The sequence below is a fragment of the Numenius arquata genome, chromosome 4 (genome assembly GCF_964106895.1).
Source record: "Numenius arquata chromosome 4, bNumArq3.hap1.1, whole genome shotgun sequence".
Lineage (NCBI taxonomy): Eukaryota > Metazoa > Chordata > Aves > Charadriiformes > Scolopacidae > Numenius > Numenius arquata.
Genome location: NC_133579.1, coordinates 24662764 through 24681352, shown reverse-complemented (window position 1 = coordinate 24681352; position 18589 = coordinate 24662764). Strand labels below are relative to the sequence as shown.

The following is an 18589-nucleotide window of genomic DNA, read 5'->3' as shown; positions in this document are numbered from 1 at the left end:
GAAAATGTCTCTCCCAGAGTAATTTGTAATTTGGCCATTTCCTGGAATGTGTGAATTGTGGATTTAAATCTCTGTAGGCTGAGGAATGTCTAAAACCTGTGTCTGTTCTGAAGAGCAAAAGTCCTCCTCCCCTGCTCCTGCTACGTGGCTCTGGAGGTGATGTGGAGGTGGTCACCTGCCACGTGAAATCTTGTATTGCAGGCTTGGTCAGGTTCACCCCCAAATCTAACATTTCTCATTGCATGGCTCAAGGCAGTTACCACCTCAGTCTGCACTGCAGACGTGCTAAGGTTCCTTCTCTAGTGCTTGGCTAACTCCCCTATCACTTAGGACTTTAAATTGCCTTAAAGTATTTACTTCACTCCACTGATTATACAAGGAATTTGGGTGTGTCACCTGCAAAAATTGCACTTCGTTAACAGTCAAGTTACTTTGAAAATAACAAAAAATAGGTGCATAGTGTAAAGAAAGACAGAAGTCTCAATTCCTCTGAAAAACAAATTTTATTTTTCCTCAGTGCTGTAGTAATTGTGCCCCAACTTGAAAAAAAAAATGCATTTTTCAACTGCATCCCCTATCTACCGAGCATTAAGAACTGATATGAAACTTTTGGCTTGATTTGGTCACTTGAAAGACAATAATATTGTTTTGACTTTTTGTGTGCTTTTATGAAATGTATCAAGTTGTTAATCTCAAATCTGCCTCTGAAACCTTCTATATTCCTTCTAAGTCAGGATGATTCTTAGAAGCCCCTGCAAATTTCTTAATGAAAATAGTTTTGCAGGATGTAATTGAAAATATTGGACCATGAATCCTGTCCATCGTGCTATTGAACCGCCGTCAGAAATGGCACATGTTCACCAAGATGGTCAGGGGGACAGAGCACATGACATGTGAGGTTGAGGAAACAATGTTAGTTGAGTCTGGAGAAGAGAAAATGAAGAGCTGTCCTCAGCTACCTGTTTAGAGGGTACTGAGAAGAAGCTACGCTCTTTTCAGGTAGGACAGGAGGCCACAAGTTGGAAAAAAGGGAAACTCCAGTTAGGTATGATAACAAATCTTTTCACCATGACCGTAGTAGAACACTGAAACAGGTTGCCCAGAGAGGTTGTGGGATCTCCATCTTCAGAGATATTCAAAACTCAGCTGGACAGGTGCTGCAACAATTTGGTATAATTAGACCTGATTCAGGCAAGGGAGGGTGAAAAAGATGATCTTCAGAGGTCACTCCAACTTAAATTCCTATATGAGTTCATGAATTTGGAGGTGCCCTGTGAACATGAATAGCCATTAAAGCTGCCTAGATTCAGCCCAGATGTCAGCCTCTGAAAAGCCAAGGGAAGCAGTGTCTACCCAGGGCTCACAGAGGGATGTGCCATCATGGGGGGCAAGGACAGACTGGCCTGTGTCAGGCAGCAAGACACCTCTACCACCAGGAGGGAGAGGGCACTGCCCCAGAGCCCTCTGTCCTCAGAAAGCCTATTCACAGTCTCTCCCCTGTGACCTTGTGGTGACAACAGGTGCTGTTTTTACATTTTCTCTTCTAGCATCTTTAAAATATTGTTTAAACATGCAGTGGGGTTTTCACAGGATCTCAGGAAAGGGAAATTGCCAGGAGCACAAAATAGTTCAAGCTAATTTGGTCATAGACAGATACAGAGCTCATCATTTTCCTTTATCTGTCTTTTCCATTACAGGAAATTTAGCCAGAACACAGTTGCCCAGCTCTGGTATTTTGTGAAATGTGTTTATTTTGGCTTATCAGCATATCAGATACGCTGCGGATATCCAACTCGTGTTCTTGGCAACTTCCTCACAAAAAGTTATAACTATGTCAACCTGTTCTTATTTCAAGGGTAAGTCTAGACCTACTGCCCTCCTCTTTTCTTTAGTGAAATATGGATCTTTTATCATGAGTTGCTGGGGTTATTCATGACTTCTCTTCACAGGCTGCTGGAAATGAGATAGTAAATTTTGCACAGCACACTCTGTATATGCTGTATGTTCCCTATAGTCCACAAAAAATCAATTTCAGGACTGCAAATTTCAGAAAAATCAGTCTCCCACTCTGAATCCAGAAGACTGACACAGCAGTCAGCCATTCAGGCCCATACGGAAGAGACATTTTTAACACTTCTAAGAAATCACCTCTGTGAACAGAGATAGGGGGTACACATTGCGCTAGAAAACTGGTAATGTTGCACGCTCTGCAGTCAGTCCTAAAAAGTAGTAATGCATCAAATCCCAAAGAGATCTTTAGAGCAGGTCTACAGGCTCTACTTCAGCAGGTGAGAAGAATAAAGTGAAAGACAATACACATGAGAATACAAGCTACGCATCAAAAAAATGTTTCCTTTGCGTATCTTTTGAGAAGTGCTGCGTATTTGAAACTCTTCAGAAGTCAGGAGGGTTAGTGCAAGTAACAGGCACAGCGTCACCTCAGAGTGAAAGGTGGTGTTAAGGTGACATACCCCTCCCCAACTTTCGCAGTTACCATGACAGCCTGAGCGAGTTGGGGTTGTTCAGCCTGGAGAAGAGAAGGCTCCGGGGAGACCTTATAACAGCCTTCCAGTACCTGAAGGGAGCCTACAGGAGAGATGGGGACTCTTTATCAGGGAGTGGAGCAATAGGACGAGGGGTAATGGTTTTAAATTGGAAGAGGGGAGATTTAGATTAGATATTAGGAAGAAATTCTTTACTGTGAGGGTGGTGAGGTACTGGAACAGGTTGCCCAGGGAAGTTGTGGATGCCCCAGCCCTGGAAGTGTTCAAGGCCGGGCTGGATGGGTCTTTGAGCAACCTGGTCTCATGGGAGGTATTGGAACTCGATGATTTTTAGGGTCCCTTCCAACCCAAACCATTCTATGATTCTATGTTGTGATTAAGCCAGTTCAAAGCATATATATTTCACAGGAAAGCTGGAATAATTTCAGCCTTTTCCCAATATTTTCAGTATGGACTTCTTGCATTTCAGTAGGAAAACTTACAAAAGAAAGCTTTCTTCACATAAAATAATCTTTGTGATGTGGCCAAGCAGAAAAGCATGGGACTAGTAAAGGGAATGATGCACTTTGAACAGCTGCTATATACATGTTGGTTTCCTGTCAGCCCACCTTCTTCTGCTGGTTAATCCTGAGTCATAATGGCCAATTCCATATGCAGCCGAGGACTGCCCACCTACTGCAAAGAAGCCGTGCACCACTTGGTGTAAGTTTGTATAAAACATATTCCCACCATCTTGTGGAAAGGGTGTTCCTCTACTCCACTCCCAGGTCGGAGGAATTTGGGGATACAAGAAAGTCTCTCTTGTACCATTCCATCAGTGGCTCAATCATGATTACTGGGCATAATGATGCAAAAGTGTGTTTATGGCCTGACAAGGAGGAACATGAGCTATAGCAAAAGATACTACCCCCAAAACATCAGTACTAGCCATGCAATCTCAGGATATGATTGTGTTTGCAAAATCTTCCATTAAGCTGTCTTTTAACATTGGCTTAATTCTCCCTCTTGTTATATATACACTTACTGTGCTTGTTTGATGTGATCCCCTAATTTCTGACAAGTTATCTGCTGTGGTCTCCCTTCAGGTTCCGCCTGGTTCCATTTTTGACTGAGCTGAGGGCAGTAATGGACTGGGTTTGGACTGATACCACTCTCAGTCTTTCCAGCTGGATCTGTGTTGAAGATATCTATGCTCATATATTCATCCTGAAGTGCTGGCGAGAGTCAGAAAAAGTAAGGAAGCCCCGTATGAGTGATCCGGGACTCCCCTCCCCCATGCAGAAATGAAGGGAAATAATCACGAGTCCCTGAATAATTGGGAAATCCACCATAAAGACAGTTTGTTAGAAGATACACCTGGTGTTTATGTTCAGAAATATTCAGACTATTGGGTACTTTATATTAGTTGGCAGTCACTGCAAGAGAAATTTCAAATGGCTTCTCCTCTGTGCCTAGCTGATTTTTCCACCGTTAACGTGCGCCTGCTGGCTTAATGGCATGCCTGAGTTTCAAGGCCGGGGATGAAAGTCCTGGTATTCATACAGGCTCACTTTGTCCGTAATAACTAAATGAGTAACCCACAGTAGCAGGGAAACTCCAGCTGAAGAGGAAGGTCAGTAGAAGGAAGAGCTCGTGCCTCCATGGTGTAGGTCCCTGGTTCATGTAACCGCAGAGGGAACTCAGCTGGCCCCTTTATCTCAGGGAGTCCCCACGCATCCAGAACTGAACTGCAGGCCAGATCAACCCACCATTTGTCTGACTGAAATTTCAGTCTCTTTAAATCATTTAAGCTTCAGTTCAGATTAAACTTGCAAATTCTGGATTCCTTATAATCGCTATAAAGATTGCAACCATATGCTTGCTTGTTTTGCCAATTTGAAAAAGAAATTTAACATTCTTTTAAGAGTGACCCAACCAGTCAGAAATTGTACATCTGCAATGAAACGACTGTATTTTTAAGTGTTACTGACGTATTTCTACTTTTATTATAATCCTGTCTCTTACTGGCAATTACTTTCCAAGTATGTCACTTCGATTAACTCGGAGCTGAAGTGCACACAAATCTTCTATATAGGCTTTTTCTATATGACTGCCATTTCTGCCATGACTGGAGTGTCATCAGAGGCTTCAGAGGAGTCAGAGCAATAATAATCTAGTTCTACTTTGACTGTCCATCTAACTGCATTTTTTTTATGCTGCAACAGGATCACTCTGCATTATATGCAGCATAGATCTGATGTGGGAAGATTTCCACGTCTAAGCTAGCATGTGTGTGGGAATGCCCTGTACCAAAATGACTACCCATGACTCTATGAGTGGTGTTCTGGGTTCTTTGATTCTGTCTGTCTCTCTTTCACATTGAGTGGTAGGCCTAAGTACTTTGACTACAAGAGGATCTGTGAGCTGTTCTGTAACCTTATTAATCTCATAAGACAAATAATATACCCTTGGTGATCTTGACATGATATTTTAATGAAAACAGTATTCTGTAGTGTAAGACAAATGACTTGATACAGTGCTTTTGAAAAGTAACTAATTTGTTTTAAATATAGCATTGTATTACAAATTTAATATTCTCCTAGGGCTTTATGGATTCATGTTGTAAAGCAAGAACAATTTCCTGAAAGCCAGAATCCTGGCATGTGTTTGAGGTGCAGTGCAATGCAATGCATCTTTATTTTGCACATACAGTATGCAGTGAAAGACAGGATCCTAAAACACTGTGTGGAGTTAAATCCTATGAGAAAATACACCAAAATAAATTACAGTGATGATAAGACAGGATGGTGAAACTGTTAAAAGTATTCAATCATGAGGCCAATAATGGAGGGCGGGAATTACGGACAAGGCAGAATAGACATGCCATATGATCTGCTTTGAAAAGTGAAGAATAAAAGCAAAGTCACTTTTGGTCTCAGAACCTAAAAAAGGGAAGGACATTACATCAGCAGTGTCAAGACTTTAGGAACAGCAACAAAACTTTAAACATTATTTAAATGCAGTTGATGTGGGATTCACTAGAAACAGATTGGATCAAGCCTGTGAACAACTCTTAGAAATACTGTATGTGAGGTGTGAAATGAATGTGGAGGTAGTGCAATATCAGATAATCCTACTGATTGTGCATGTCAGTTGCTGGCAAACAAATTTATTTTTTTTCCCCTGAAATACAGTTTGCAGTATTTCAAGCTCTATGAGAGGAATTCTGCCTTAAGGAGCTTTGTGATAAAACTTCATGGAAGGACAAATACAAGAAAGTGGGTCACTCCTAATATCAGTTTTAGGAACAAATTGTATCACTGTTGCTGCTATTATTTTACATTTGGTTCCCGTGAGTTCATGCTTGCACTCATTCAGACAAAAAAATCCAAATTACCCTACCCAATTTCTCCCTTCTTTATTGTTGTGAAAAATCAGAACCACGGAGCTTTACGATATTTTTCATACCAGACACACACTTGACATGGGTTCATTTGGCACTTTTCTCTGTTGTCATCAGAAATTCAGTGTTTGTGCAGGTTTGGCTAGAAATCTCAAAATAACTGTCCTGACAATGGATAGCAAATTATCACAGAAGATGGGAAGCCTTAAGATCATTATATATTCACCCATCAAATCATACCAAGCGTACCTCTGATAGAAGAGACATTACCATGTTGCTGTTTGCTTTTGCAGAGATATCCCCAACCAAGAGGCCAGAAGAAAAAGAAAGTTGTGAAGTATGGAATGGGTGGCATGATTATCGTCTTGCTGATTTGTATTGTCTGGTTCCCACTGCTCTTCATGTCTTTAATCAAATCTGTTGCAGGCATCACCAACAAGCCTCTAGATGTATCAATCACAATAACTCTAGGAGGTTATCAGGTAAAAAAAAAGAAAGACTGAAAACAAACTCTGTTTTTGCCCTGTATTTCCTTGTGCTATTTCTTATTCTTTTCACTGAATTGAACTCTCCTGCCTTATGCAAGAGATCAGGCAAGCTCCCACAAATGATCCCTTTTGAGTTTAAAAATACATTGGTTTATCACTGATGTAAAATAGTATCTTCATTTGCAAGTTAAGACCAGAACCTACTGGCAGTGGAATCTGACTAAATTATCCTACATCAGGTACACTCAGATAACTGCCTACAGATCCGCATGGTAAATATAAGGTAATTGAAGGTAGCTTGCTTCTCAGTGGAATAAGATCATAACTTTCTCCTGTTGAATTGAGTGCCATAATTGTGTTGGATTGTGATGGACTGTACTGTGTATGTAGCAGCTTAAGTGAAGTAAATGTGACAAGTGTGTGTTCTTTTGTTTCCCAGCCTATTTTTACAATGAGTGCTCAACAGAGTCAGCTCAAGGATTTGAATCAGACTGGTTTCAATGCATTTCTGAGAAGCTATAGGGGTAACACTGTAAGTGAAATGTAGATACCTCATTACTTTAAAATGTGTGCATTTTTCCATGGAGGCCTTTAGTGAGTTTTGTTTGTGTAGTTATAAGTGGTCAGCAACGCTGCCATCATTTGGAAGATGTTTCCATTAAAGAGGATTTGCATGAGTAAAGGTTCAGACAGATCATTTGTCAGGACAAGGCTGAGTTATGGTGAGATGTTACCATTAATCAAGACATCTTTGCACAAAATCATGGAAGGCAGAAATCCTAGTTGTCCTGTTGCTTGAATGAAAACCTCCCCTCTAAATGACACAAACCTTCAGGAGATAGGATGCTGTTGGTGCACTGCCAAAACAAACGTGCTGTGGGGACACAACAGTGTCTGCACTTTTGAGCCCCATGCTCCTTCCTACAGCACACCCAACTTTCACCTCCCAGTGAGATGTGGTGCCGTCAAAAGAAAGTGTGTATGGCCTAGAAAAGTTTTGACACAAAAATGTCAAAACATAGACATTTAAACATAGTCTCACTATTTCATGGTGCAACGTGCACAAAGTTATCACAAGTTTTTCAGGAAAAAGACTAGTAATTAGTAGAAGCTGTTGCGTTACTAAAGTAACAGGGATTTGATCAGATATAACTTTAAAAGAAGTGCTTGCTTCTAGCCCATTCAAGAATTAGCATTTAATTATATTAGATCCTACCAAATAGCCCATGTATTATAGCAGTAATATTGTAATCTTGATCCACTTTGGAAGTTACCAGTTTCAAGTTGCCTTATCCTTTACAAACATCTTTCTATGCAGAAAGACGCTCAACAAAAGGCAGAGTAAAATTTTAACTTGAGATAAATAGACTCTACAGAGTTTACCTGATGAACTTTCAGACTCATTTTGGCTTACATGGTCATCATTTTTCAAGCAGCAGGGCCAATTTTGTTTTGCCTGCTTAGCTCAGCTATACTTTGTTTATTTCCCTTCCCATTTAAAGCTGCAGTTGGTGCCTGAGGAAAACAATCAGTGCAAACCACTGCACTTGCAATTAATCAAACATTTACAATTCTGCCTGACTGGGAAATGTGGTTCTGTCTCTTGTGAATATCACCACACTGAAATTTTCTTTTCCTCTTCTGCACCTACAGGCTGCTTTGCAGTTTCTAGAGGGCTATGGAAAAGAAGATATAACTCTAGCAGATCTAGAGGGAAATTCAAACTCTTTATGGACCATCAGCCCTCCCAGTAGAGAAAAAATGATACAAGGACTGCTGGATTTTTCAGCTGAGTTCACTGTAGTTCTTTCATGGAGCATTCAAAGGTAATTAACATAGTTGTTATGAGACTGGTGGATCATTTGCCTAGCATTTGCTCAGCAGAACAGTTCTGTACTGCATTTTTGGTTTAGTTTTTCGGCAAATTCTATTGTACTGCAGAGCAAAATAACCTGAAAGTAGGACGGAGAGAGACAGAGAGAAGTGACCTTTGTTACCCAGGAAAACATTTGTTGCCTGCAGTTCCCAAAAAATAAAGAGAGAAGTCGAGCTGCTTCCAAGTACCTTATTTAAAAAGGCAGGGTGGAGTTTTCAATGGGACTTGAGGGGAAGGAGGGAAAAGTGAGAAAATTTTAGACAGTTTTAGGTGGACATGTTCAAATAAACTGCCCCAAACAACCACCTTGTTAGCATTTATGGGAACTGAATACTTAGACCTAGTTAAGGCGTAAAAACTATGAGGAAATACAAACCGAAGTGCTTGGTCCTCTTATTAAATGAGTCTGTAACTGACACAAAATATTTTTTAAATACACATAACTCAGAGACTTTGTTATGCAAATAGCGTAACAGTGGCACAGATCCATTTTGACAAGACCTTTGCGTGTTGTGGTTTCTTTGGCCTCGGTGAACTATTACTTTACAATGAAGTTTTTGCAAGAGACAGCCTGGAAAATAAAGTACTTGGATGCAGGCTAGAGCACACCCAGTCACCGAGGTGGTTTTTTGGGTCCTGTCTACCAGCTGGGATCCCTGTAGACTGCTGGATTAAATTGGAGTTAAGTCATCACTCCATGGAAATTAAGTACCTTTGCAGCCCTAGTATCTACCTGTTTTGTTGGAAGTGGACGCTGGATCGTTACAGCCCTCAGCAAAAGACTGTGCACAGGAAGCAGGTCAGCTGAAGCACTGTGGGAGCTCTGAACATGTTGGGTCAGTCCTTCCACAGTCAGAAATAGGCTTGAAATGAAGCTGCACCCTTGATTCAACTTTATTTGACCCCCTTTATTTTCCTGGAAGCATACAGTATTAGCTAGTGAATTACATCACTCCATCATTTCTGAACCTTATATTAATTTTTAATACTGCTACTCAGTTTGCCCATATGCTTGCATAACTACAAACATTCATAGACTAGTTGAAAGAGACCTTATTCACTCTGAAATTATATCCTGTGGATTACATCGTGACCATGAATGACTGAAAGTGGTAAAGACTTACCACAGTGACTGGTTTTTTTTCCGTAAAGGGCCTTTCATCTAGGCCAGGGGACCACAAGCAGCTGTAAGATGACACTTTTTTGTCACTCAGGCAGCATACCCGCTTTCTGCCCTTGCACATCATTTGCTGGGGATGTTTTTCTTCAGCCCCCAGCAGCCCAGGAGCTGTCTTACCCAGCTGCTGCATCCCAACTACGGGGCATGGCACAAGGCGTGGTGCGAAAGCTGGTCCTGTCCCAGCTGTGTTCTGCAGCTGGCGTGAAGACTCAGGGGGAGGCATAGGGGTCCTATCAGCCTGTTAACCACACATTTCTGCTGGGCTGAGGTGGGGTTTGGGGAAGCTGTAGCTGACTGCAGCATCCTGGCACAGAATGTGTGGTAATGCAGATGGTCCTGTTGTCTAAAGTCAGAGCAGGCACGCTCCATTTCCCGTTCTGACTTGACTGACATAATGAGCAAAATTATATTAATCTGTCATCATCGTCCTGTAATACCTACACAGGCATAGTCAGTTAGAAAAATAGACCTTTAAGGCTGTTGCATATCCTCTGTGGGAAAACGCACCATCTCAGGTAAAGGTGGCATGATGCTTGCTTTAGCAAAGACTGGGATAGCCAAAGTCAGTGCAGTTAGACTAGTTAGACAACTAGCTCTAGCATTCAGGAAACAATTGTTTAAGTTATACTCTCATTGTAGTTGACAACGTGTCTCCCCTTCTACTTAAAACAGAAATCTCACCCTTGGTGCCAAAGCTGAAATAGCATCAGATAAACTTACCTTTGTCCTACCAGAGAACACCAGAAGAGATATTGCTACAATGATGTCTGGACAGCAACTGGAAAAGGTGTAAGTTATTTTCTCTGCCTATTTATATGGAAACTTTCCCTTTTTAAACCTTATTTCCTAAGGAGGTCAGGCTTGTGGCACTGTATCGTTTGTCTGCCCATCTATCCCCCTCTAATAACTTTGGAGACTTGTTCACAGAGGTCAACAGCATTTAAGTTACATAATAGTAACATTAAAGGTAAAAGTTTATTTCCTATGATAAATGTAGGCTGAGAAGACCATGAGCACTGGAACACCACCAACAAGGATGGTGAAGCTATTAGTTACGTTTCTTTGATTTATTGGATAAGCACAAGTTCATTACCTTATATTCACAGTTAAACTCTCTTTTGGGTTACGTCAGTTCTACTTGATCTGAGGATGTTGTGTTGATGATTTTTTTTGTTCTAAATAACCATCCAGACTGTATTTCTCTTTGTTATTTTTGAATGCTATTAGATTGGCAAGGAAGTGTTAAATCACTGTGGTCAAAGGGTAACATCTGCAGTCGTTTCTGACATCAGATCTTTTCCTGTAATGGAAATTCTCAAGGCAGAAAAAGCATGAATATCAAACATTATTCTATGGATATAGCCTTATAGCATTAACAGCAGTGGTGCCTCCTTTCAGATTTGAAAGGAGTCTGGCTCTTCCTCTTCCGCCTACTCACTGGGGATTACTTTTCAGCAGTAGTGTCTAAATACTGCTAAGCCAACATGTCATCCCTGAAGGCCACCTGATCTGATTTGTGGCCACAAGAGTTGAAAAGTTAAAGCTGAGGCCAACTGGGATAGTGAAAACTCTGAGAGGTTCATATCTGTTAGTAATGGAAATTAGATTTGTCTTTTCTGTGCACAGCTCTTTTTCTGCACCCACACACACTTGCACATCCAAACAGACTGCTGTTGCACATCTGATCATTCCATTTAAAAATTATTTTACACCTCTTTTACTTTTCTGCTGAGTGAGGATACAGGAATATTTCGTAAGGTGATGTATTGCCAAGGAAGATAGATTTTGCTCTTTTGTGGGAAGAGGTAATTCATTCATAACTCTCTCTTTGCAGGAGGCAAGCAGTAGCATAGAAGATATACCTGCATTTGTCTGTGTTGCAATAATATTGTTGATTTAAGGTTTTTTACTTTGTCATAAAGGAAAAATGGTTGTGGCAGCTAGTAGCCATTTGACTACTTCAGCAGGGAGCTTTCTGCCACCACCTCTGCTGTGACAACTTAGCTGCTGAGCTCTTAACCATCTTTTGGGCCTCCTGGGAGGGATTTTAAATGGGCCATCTCTGTTCTTCCTCAGCCTGGAGTATGCAATGTAGTAAAGTGTCACAGGACTTCCCTGAGAGCTCCCCTTCCCTAGAATTTTTCAGTCATTTGAGGAAAAAAGTTAGGACAGTATCTCTAGTTTTAATGAAACATATCTCTCTCTCTGGATGCTGGTAATTTATTTCCACTTAAGGTGATGAGTCCAATGGAAGAACTTTTACAAATATCTTTCTTTTCAAGTTTCAAATCCTCCCACAAATTGTGAAAATATTTCCCAATGAAAGATTCTGGCAAAAATTCTCACTCTTTTCAGGTGTTATTATTGAAACATCTTGCAATTCTGAAGTAATAACTGTTCTCACCACATATTTTTCTAGCTACATATTTTTCTAGCTTGTTTACTACTGGTGATGTGTTGCCTTGCTTTGTGCTGCTTATATAGCTTACTATAAAAGCTGCTTTGTTAAAAAGGGGAACAAAATATAAAGTCTACATTCCTTGCAAACACACATGCCCCAGGTGTGTGGGATTCATGGCGTGTGAATGGCGACATTATGGATGGAGGTCCCTGCTGAAGTACTGACAGAACATAGTTAATAAATCCAGCTAACTTTCAGATGTGACATCTGAACACTATAAAACCATAGCTTAAGCCAAGAATTACTGGGAACTGTGTATAACCCTGTTAGGTATTTCTAAATTATTTTAGAGGTATAAAAATATGAAATATTTGCTTTCTCATTTTTTCCAGAACATTAGAGAAAGTGTACCCATACTACATCAAGGCTCCTAGTGATTCTCTGGCAAAACCCATAAAGCAACTATTGACAGGTACGTGTCCAGACCATGGTAAAGAGAGTATGGTTGAAAGAAGTGCAACACAGCACACTTGCATATTCACAGAGCTGTTATAGGGCACCTCACACTGAAATGCACTTACAATGGTGTCTGCTTGGTGCCTGTAAGCTTGGAGAGAGATGAGGTAATACAGGCAGAAAAGGCATCTGGATGTATTTTAGCTTTGTATTTAACAGTAAGGACTCTAAAGATTAAATCCGGCTCCTTTCCTTCAAGTCTGATTTCAGGAACTGCTTTCCTTTGTTTTCTGAGGAAGTGATGACAAGTTTCACATCTCCGCATCTCCCTGCTGCCTTACCACAGTCAATAGTGCTGAATGTCTGCAAATGTAGCTCTTCATCTTAAATAACGACATGGAATGATTTAATTTTTTTTTTTGCTATACCTTATTGACTACAAGGAATCCAGTTTAGATAAATCATTAAATTTCAGAGTGCTGTTACCCACAGGTACTCACAGACACAGAGAATACATGCACGCATGCGCACATATATGCACGTGAAAAACCTGTAGGGTTGGAAGAGTAGGAACAAGTCTTTATTTAAGAATAGTTTGCTCAACAGAGGTTAAATTTGGCGCTTGGGCGTAGTAGTAGTACTATGTAATACATTACTGTTCAAGGTTCAGTGAGCATGATTAGATTAATTGGGAAAAATAATACTTGAGGCTGAACCTAGCTCTATGAGCAGTAGTAAGTTATGAGTGCTTCACTGTTATTAGTCAGGTCCTCTCGTAAAGAACTTTCAATTTGAGATTCTTCAAAAGGGCTTTAATGTATACATTGCTAATGTACATTCCCCAGAAATCAGGAGGGCCAGAGTTCACCTCCTGTCTCTGTGATCAGTATGCATAATAAGATAGTACACTTTTCTTGATATAAGAGAATAACATCTTTTATACCAAGACGTCAGTGATTTACAGTGATAGTTTCACTTTGACATATGGAAGTTGACCACTATCCCTCCAGGTTAAACGTGTTTCTTTAGGCCTGAAATGCAGAAATGCTGACTGTCATTGATACTTTGGCCTGAAAATATTAAAATGATTTGACAGTTACACAGAAGGAAATGTAGGTGATATAAAACATTTTATTTATTTAATCCATATTCAGATGAGATTTGAAGAAGGAAAACCACAGAAGTCTAGATATTATACTTTTGTACAGAAATAACGTAAAATGGGTTTTAGGAGAATTATAACGAACCTTTACTCAGTCATTTTATCATGCAGATGTTTGAAGTATCTGACTCAAAGAAGTTTGTCTTTTGCAATTCTTTATATATATATTAACATTTCTGTTTTTCAATAGACTGCAGATGGGAAAACATTACAGTTTCCCTGGTCAAAAATGTGTCCGAAGAGGGAGTTCGTGAGTGGTGGGTTTTGAATCAGCTTGGAAAAAGATACAAAACGTCTGAAGAGAGTCTTGAGCTCTTCATATTCAGTGATAAAGTCAGTCCACCAAGCCTTGGATTCTTGGCTGGTTATGGGTAAGAAGGAATCTTCGTGTAAAATTAAAATAACGTTGATAAGATAAAAGTAGAGGCGACTTTATTTGCTGGTTTGGGGATTTTATTTCTTTTTTGTTGTTGCAGTGTTTGAACATGACAACATTTTGAAAAGGGGTTTTGTGAGATTTTCGAATTCATGTCTAATAATGTTATCTATAGAAGGCTTCATATTTGTAACGAACAGCATTAACCTTGATACCTGCTCTCTGGTGGGAAAGAAGGCAGAAGCACCCTGCCTATTCCAATTTCCTATTGAAGTAAAATCGTTCAAAAGATGTTAGTTTAGCTACAGGTCAAGTTCTGCCCAAACTCCACCCAGTTTTGGCAGCCTTTCCAATCTCACAGCCAGGACCCTGAGAGTGAAGTGGTTATGGAGATGTCTGTGGAATAACATCTCCATAGATAGAGGAAGGCCATCCCAGGAGGTATGCCCTTCCGGCATGATTTTGGAGAACTCCTCATAGAAGGATTATTAGAGGAGTACAGGCAAACATTAGTCTGTCACTAGTTACATGTACTTTAATAAAAAATATTAGATATGAAACCTGACAGATCATTTGCCTTTAGCAGCCAGCAATTGCCAGATTTCCCACTGTGACTTCCAAGCTGTAGCTGACAGGCCGTGAGACCATCAGCAATTGGGTTTAAACCGTTTGAAGTCAGGAGCCTCAGCTGTTTATGTTCCCAGATTTCTGTGGTGTTTGAAGGGACCTTATTTTCCTTCATCCTGCAGCACAGCAGAAACAAGATCCTAATTAGAAATTGATGTTCACTCAGCTGTCAGGCTACACTTAGCTCTGTTGATGAGTTCCCTTACACTTGGCTGACCCTTTTTCAAGGCATGATTTGAACTCTTTCCTTTCTTTCTTTCCAGCATCATGGGACTATATGCCTCGGTTGTCCTGGTGGTAGGGAAGTTTGTCCGAGAATTTTTCAGTGGGATCTCTCACTCCATCATGTTTGAGGAGCTACCCAATGTGGACCGAATCTTGAAGTTGTGTACTGATATTTTCTTAGTGCGGGAGACTGGAGAACTGGAACTAGAAGAAGACCTGTATGCCAAACTAATATTCCTGTATCGCTCACCAGAGACTATGATCAAGTGGACTAGGGAAAAAACTAATTGATCTCTTTGGTGTCACACTGCGAATCAAGTTGATTTCATCTGAATTTTAAAGAAAAAAAAAAAAAAGCACAATATTCTCTTAAGAGCTAAGCCTTTTCTAGTTAGGTAGCAATGTTTTTCACTGAAGGAGTCCTGGAAGCTACGGCCTTAGGAATCCATGCTGCCTTTCAAATTAAGGATCAACAGTGAAAAAGGTTGGATGATTTGTTGTTTTTAATGTGCCGCTCCTCTACAGTCTGGGGACTGCTTTGTAATTTGATCAACATAAAGTTTGCATCTGGCTAATTGTCTGGCTAATTTAGTTTTCCAGACGATCATTACAACTTGAGAAAAGAAAGGAGTAAACCCACAGATGACTCCAGTGTACCTTCTTAACCCTTTCTGGAGCCATACAGATTGGATTGTGCAATATGCTGTTGTACATCACTGACTTTCAAGCTACAGTAATGGGACGCTGACTAGCCTTCAGGACACCCAAGACCCAGGGCCACAGTGGGAACTGAAGACATTCTAGCCATACCCATTTGTAGAAAAGCAGAGGTTTTGATGTACAAAGGACACTGTGGACAAGCCTCTGTTAGCAAAAAGAAAATAAGTAACAATCTCTTTAAATGCCTTATTTTATTTGTACAGTCACAGAAGACGTTTCCACCAAACATCAATGACTTTTCTCAGGAAAAAAAAAAGCAACTGAAACTTGACAGTTCGTCAAGGTTAACTAATGGCTAGAATAATTATGGTGAATTATTGGGGTGTTCTGCTGGGCCATTCTCTTCAAAGTTACTGCTTTCCATTAGATGAGAAAAGAAAGTGAATTCAATGACCTAAGGAGCTACTTCATTTCTTATAACCCTTTAAAGACTGAATAGTGTGCTTCTCTCTGCTCCCCATGACATGCTTTTTCCCATTTCGATGATTTAAGGCAACTGTTGTTTTGCTGTTAGCTGATATTCTTCTTCCAGTGTTTCAGGTATACGAAAATGTTTACATATTCCAAGTCACATTTTTACATCTGAGACGGGGTTTTTTTAAGTTCCCAAATACAGACATACATATGAGCTTGAAAAATGGCCTTTTTCTTAAATTACTATTATTAGTGACACAAATGGCTCATTAGAGAACATTGTAGCATGAAAATTTACAATTGCAATGTAGGTTTCGTTCCATGTTAAAAAAATTATTGAGAAAAAAAAGCATTGAGTGGGTAGGGTATGTTAAAAGGGCATACTGTGTAGTTTTGATTCAGTAATGACTTAAAATAAAGCACATGTTGCAAAGTAATTTTAGAAGTATTTTTTCCTCTGCCTTTTTACATGAAATGGGAAAAGTTTGACATTCTTCTAACTCTGTGACAAATAAATCTATTTCTTGTAGTTAGCCGCTATTTATTATATGAATGATTAGTTAATCACCAGAAAGAAACTCATACAACATAATTTGCTGGCACATTTTACTGCAGAACTTCATAAAACAGCACAACTAAATGACGTTGCAACATACTCTGCTGAGTGCTTCCATGACAAATGCTGTCACATCCATTCTATACTGTGAAAACTAACATTTTGAGCACCATGAAGTGCACAAAATAAAAATTGCTTCATCATAGTGTAACAATAAAATCATTTGGTGACTGGAACTCACTGGAAGACAACCTGATTTCCTCCAAAGTGTAATGGAAAGATGGCTGCTCATACAGCCAGGCAGCACTCCCCAGTGGAGAGTTTTGCTCCATTTCTTCCTTAGGACCTGTGAATGAAAATCAAAATATACGGGGCAGCTCTGACATAGGATCCAATGGGGATGCTAAAATGTCCTTTGTGGTTAGAAGGATCCTCACCTGGGTGTTCAATGATTTTAAGGAGAGCAACACTGGAAGGAGAAGTGTGAAGGGTGTAATGTGTTTCTAAAGGCACCAGCCAGCAGAACCATGCTGGCCACAGTTGGTCCTGGCTCCCTTCCTGATTCCTTCTCTTTAACAGGCACTTCCTTTCTGGTGAGAAAAATCTGTCTGCAGAATGAGCTGTACAGTTATTTGGGCTTTGCAGAAATGTGCTGCTCTTTCTTTCATGGATTGATCAAACTTTGAAAATAAAAGGATTCTTCTGTTGTTTTTTTTTTATTTATTTATTTTTTTAAAACAACATACAGGCAAATTGATTACATAAACTGGATAGCTAACTACAACAGGTGAAAAGTGTACTGATGGTGACCATCCTTTGACCCCAACCATCCAGATAAAGTTGAACTGCCAGCCAGTTTTTGGTGGCATCCTTTAGGGAACCAATATTGGGGCCAGTACCATCTGATGTCCTTATTAACAACCTGGAGGACACAACAGAGTGCACTTTCAGCAAGTTTGTGGACTACACCAAATCTGTGTCTGGGGACATTTTTCATAATTTAAGTTTGTCAACTGCCCTCCTGAGGCACGGGGTGGGCAGTTGTTAAAAGGAGGGCAGGAACGCCTTTCAAGCTGTACCTCAAGATGCTGCAGAAATGAGCTGCCAGGTACTTCATGAAGTTCAACAAATGCAGAGTCCTGCATCTGAGGTGGACTAACCCCACTCAGCAATTCAGACTAGGAGGGTGGGTTGGGAAAAGCTTTACAATAAGAGGAGACAGGGCGGGGAATGAGAATTGCATGTATATCAGCAGTGTGCCCTCGAGGCAAAGAAAACCAACAGCATACTGAGCTGCATTTACAAAAGCACAGCTGAAAGTCAAGGGAATTTACTAGTCCACTCTATCCAGCACTTGTGAGGCCTCATCTAGAGAACGGCGTGCAGGTTTGGGGTCTCTAGTGCAAGAAAGTCACTGACATACTGCAGTGAGTCTGGCAGAGGGCTGGAGGACAAGATGTGTGAGGAGGGACTGAGAGAGCTGGGCTTGTTCAGCCTTAAAGAAGTCCATTTCTGGTGTCTGCAGCTACCTAATGGCGAGGTGGAAAAGGTAGAGCCAAACTCTGCAGCGTTGCACAACGATAAATCAAGAGGCAAAGACTACAAGTTGCAACAAGGGAGACGCTGATTAAATAGAAGGAAAATTGTTTTCACCATTTCACCAGGGTAGTCACTGGAGAAAGCGCCCAGAGAAGCTGTGGGATCTTCAGCCTTGGAGGTTTTCAGAACTTGACTGGAAAGGCCCTGAGCAGCCTGTTGTAACTGTCCATGCTTTGCATGCGGAGGTTTGATCTGAAGCCTCCTGAGGTCCCTTAAAACCTGTTATGCCAATATTTTAGGATTCTGCAAGAGACGCTGTAGCTTACCAAAGACAGTGTATTGGCTGCTGTAACAATCACCTCCAAAATATCAGAATAAAGTCATCGGGTCCAAAGCAACGGTACAGTTATACAGAAATACTTTTAACTACAGACTTGCCTTAGTAAGCCCCTGTGTCCAATTTTTCAGAGCTGAACACTGCCAGGTATAGGTCCTGTTTTCCTTCTTCCACCCTTGTAATCAAGAAATTATGACTCACAGGATGATAACATAAACCCTTACCTGTACAAATGGACTGAATTGGATGGATGAGATTAAATGGCCTTTTAGAAGGCTACCAGGTCAGACTTAAACGAAATAAATTCATATGGTTATTTTCCCAGGTTTTAGAACACCTTCCTGTT

General features: G+C 40.4%; 1 protein-coding gene across 1 annotated transcript in view; it reads left to right on the top strand.

The window, feature by feature from the left end:
- The window catches only part of PIEZO2 (piezo type mechanosensitive ion channel component 2), a 325545-nt gene extending 308476 nt beyond the window's left edge, over nucleotides 1-17069 (top strand). The window contains exons 47-55 of the mRNA XM_074146852.1: nucleotides 1698-1856; nucleotides 3590-3737; nucleotides 6180-6368; nucleotides 6814-6906; nucleotides 8028-8200; nucleotides 10103-10219; nucleotides 12224-12303; nucleotides 13640-13820; nucleotides 14716-17069. Of these exons, the coding sequence (XP_074002953.1) occupies nucleotides 1698-1856; nucleotides 3590-3737; nucleotides 6180-6368; nucleotides 6814-6906; nucleotides 8028-8200; nucleotides 10103-10219; nucleotides 12224-12303; nucleotides 13640-13820; nucleotides 14716-14968 (1393 nt within the window). The 3' untranslated portion in view covers nucleotides 14969-17069. The remainder of the gene's footprint in view (nucleotides 1-1697; nucleotides 1857-3589; nucleotides 3738-6179; nucleotides 6369-6813; nucleotides 6907-8027; nucleotides 8201-10102; nucleotides 10220-12223; nucleotides 12304-13639; nucleotides 13821-14715) is intronic.
- Nucleotides 17070-18589: the final 1520 nt, after the last annotated feature.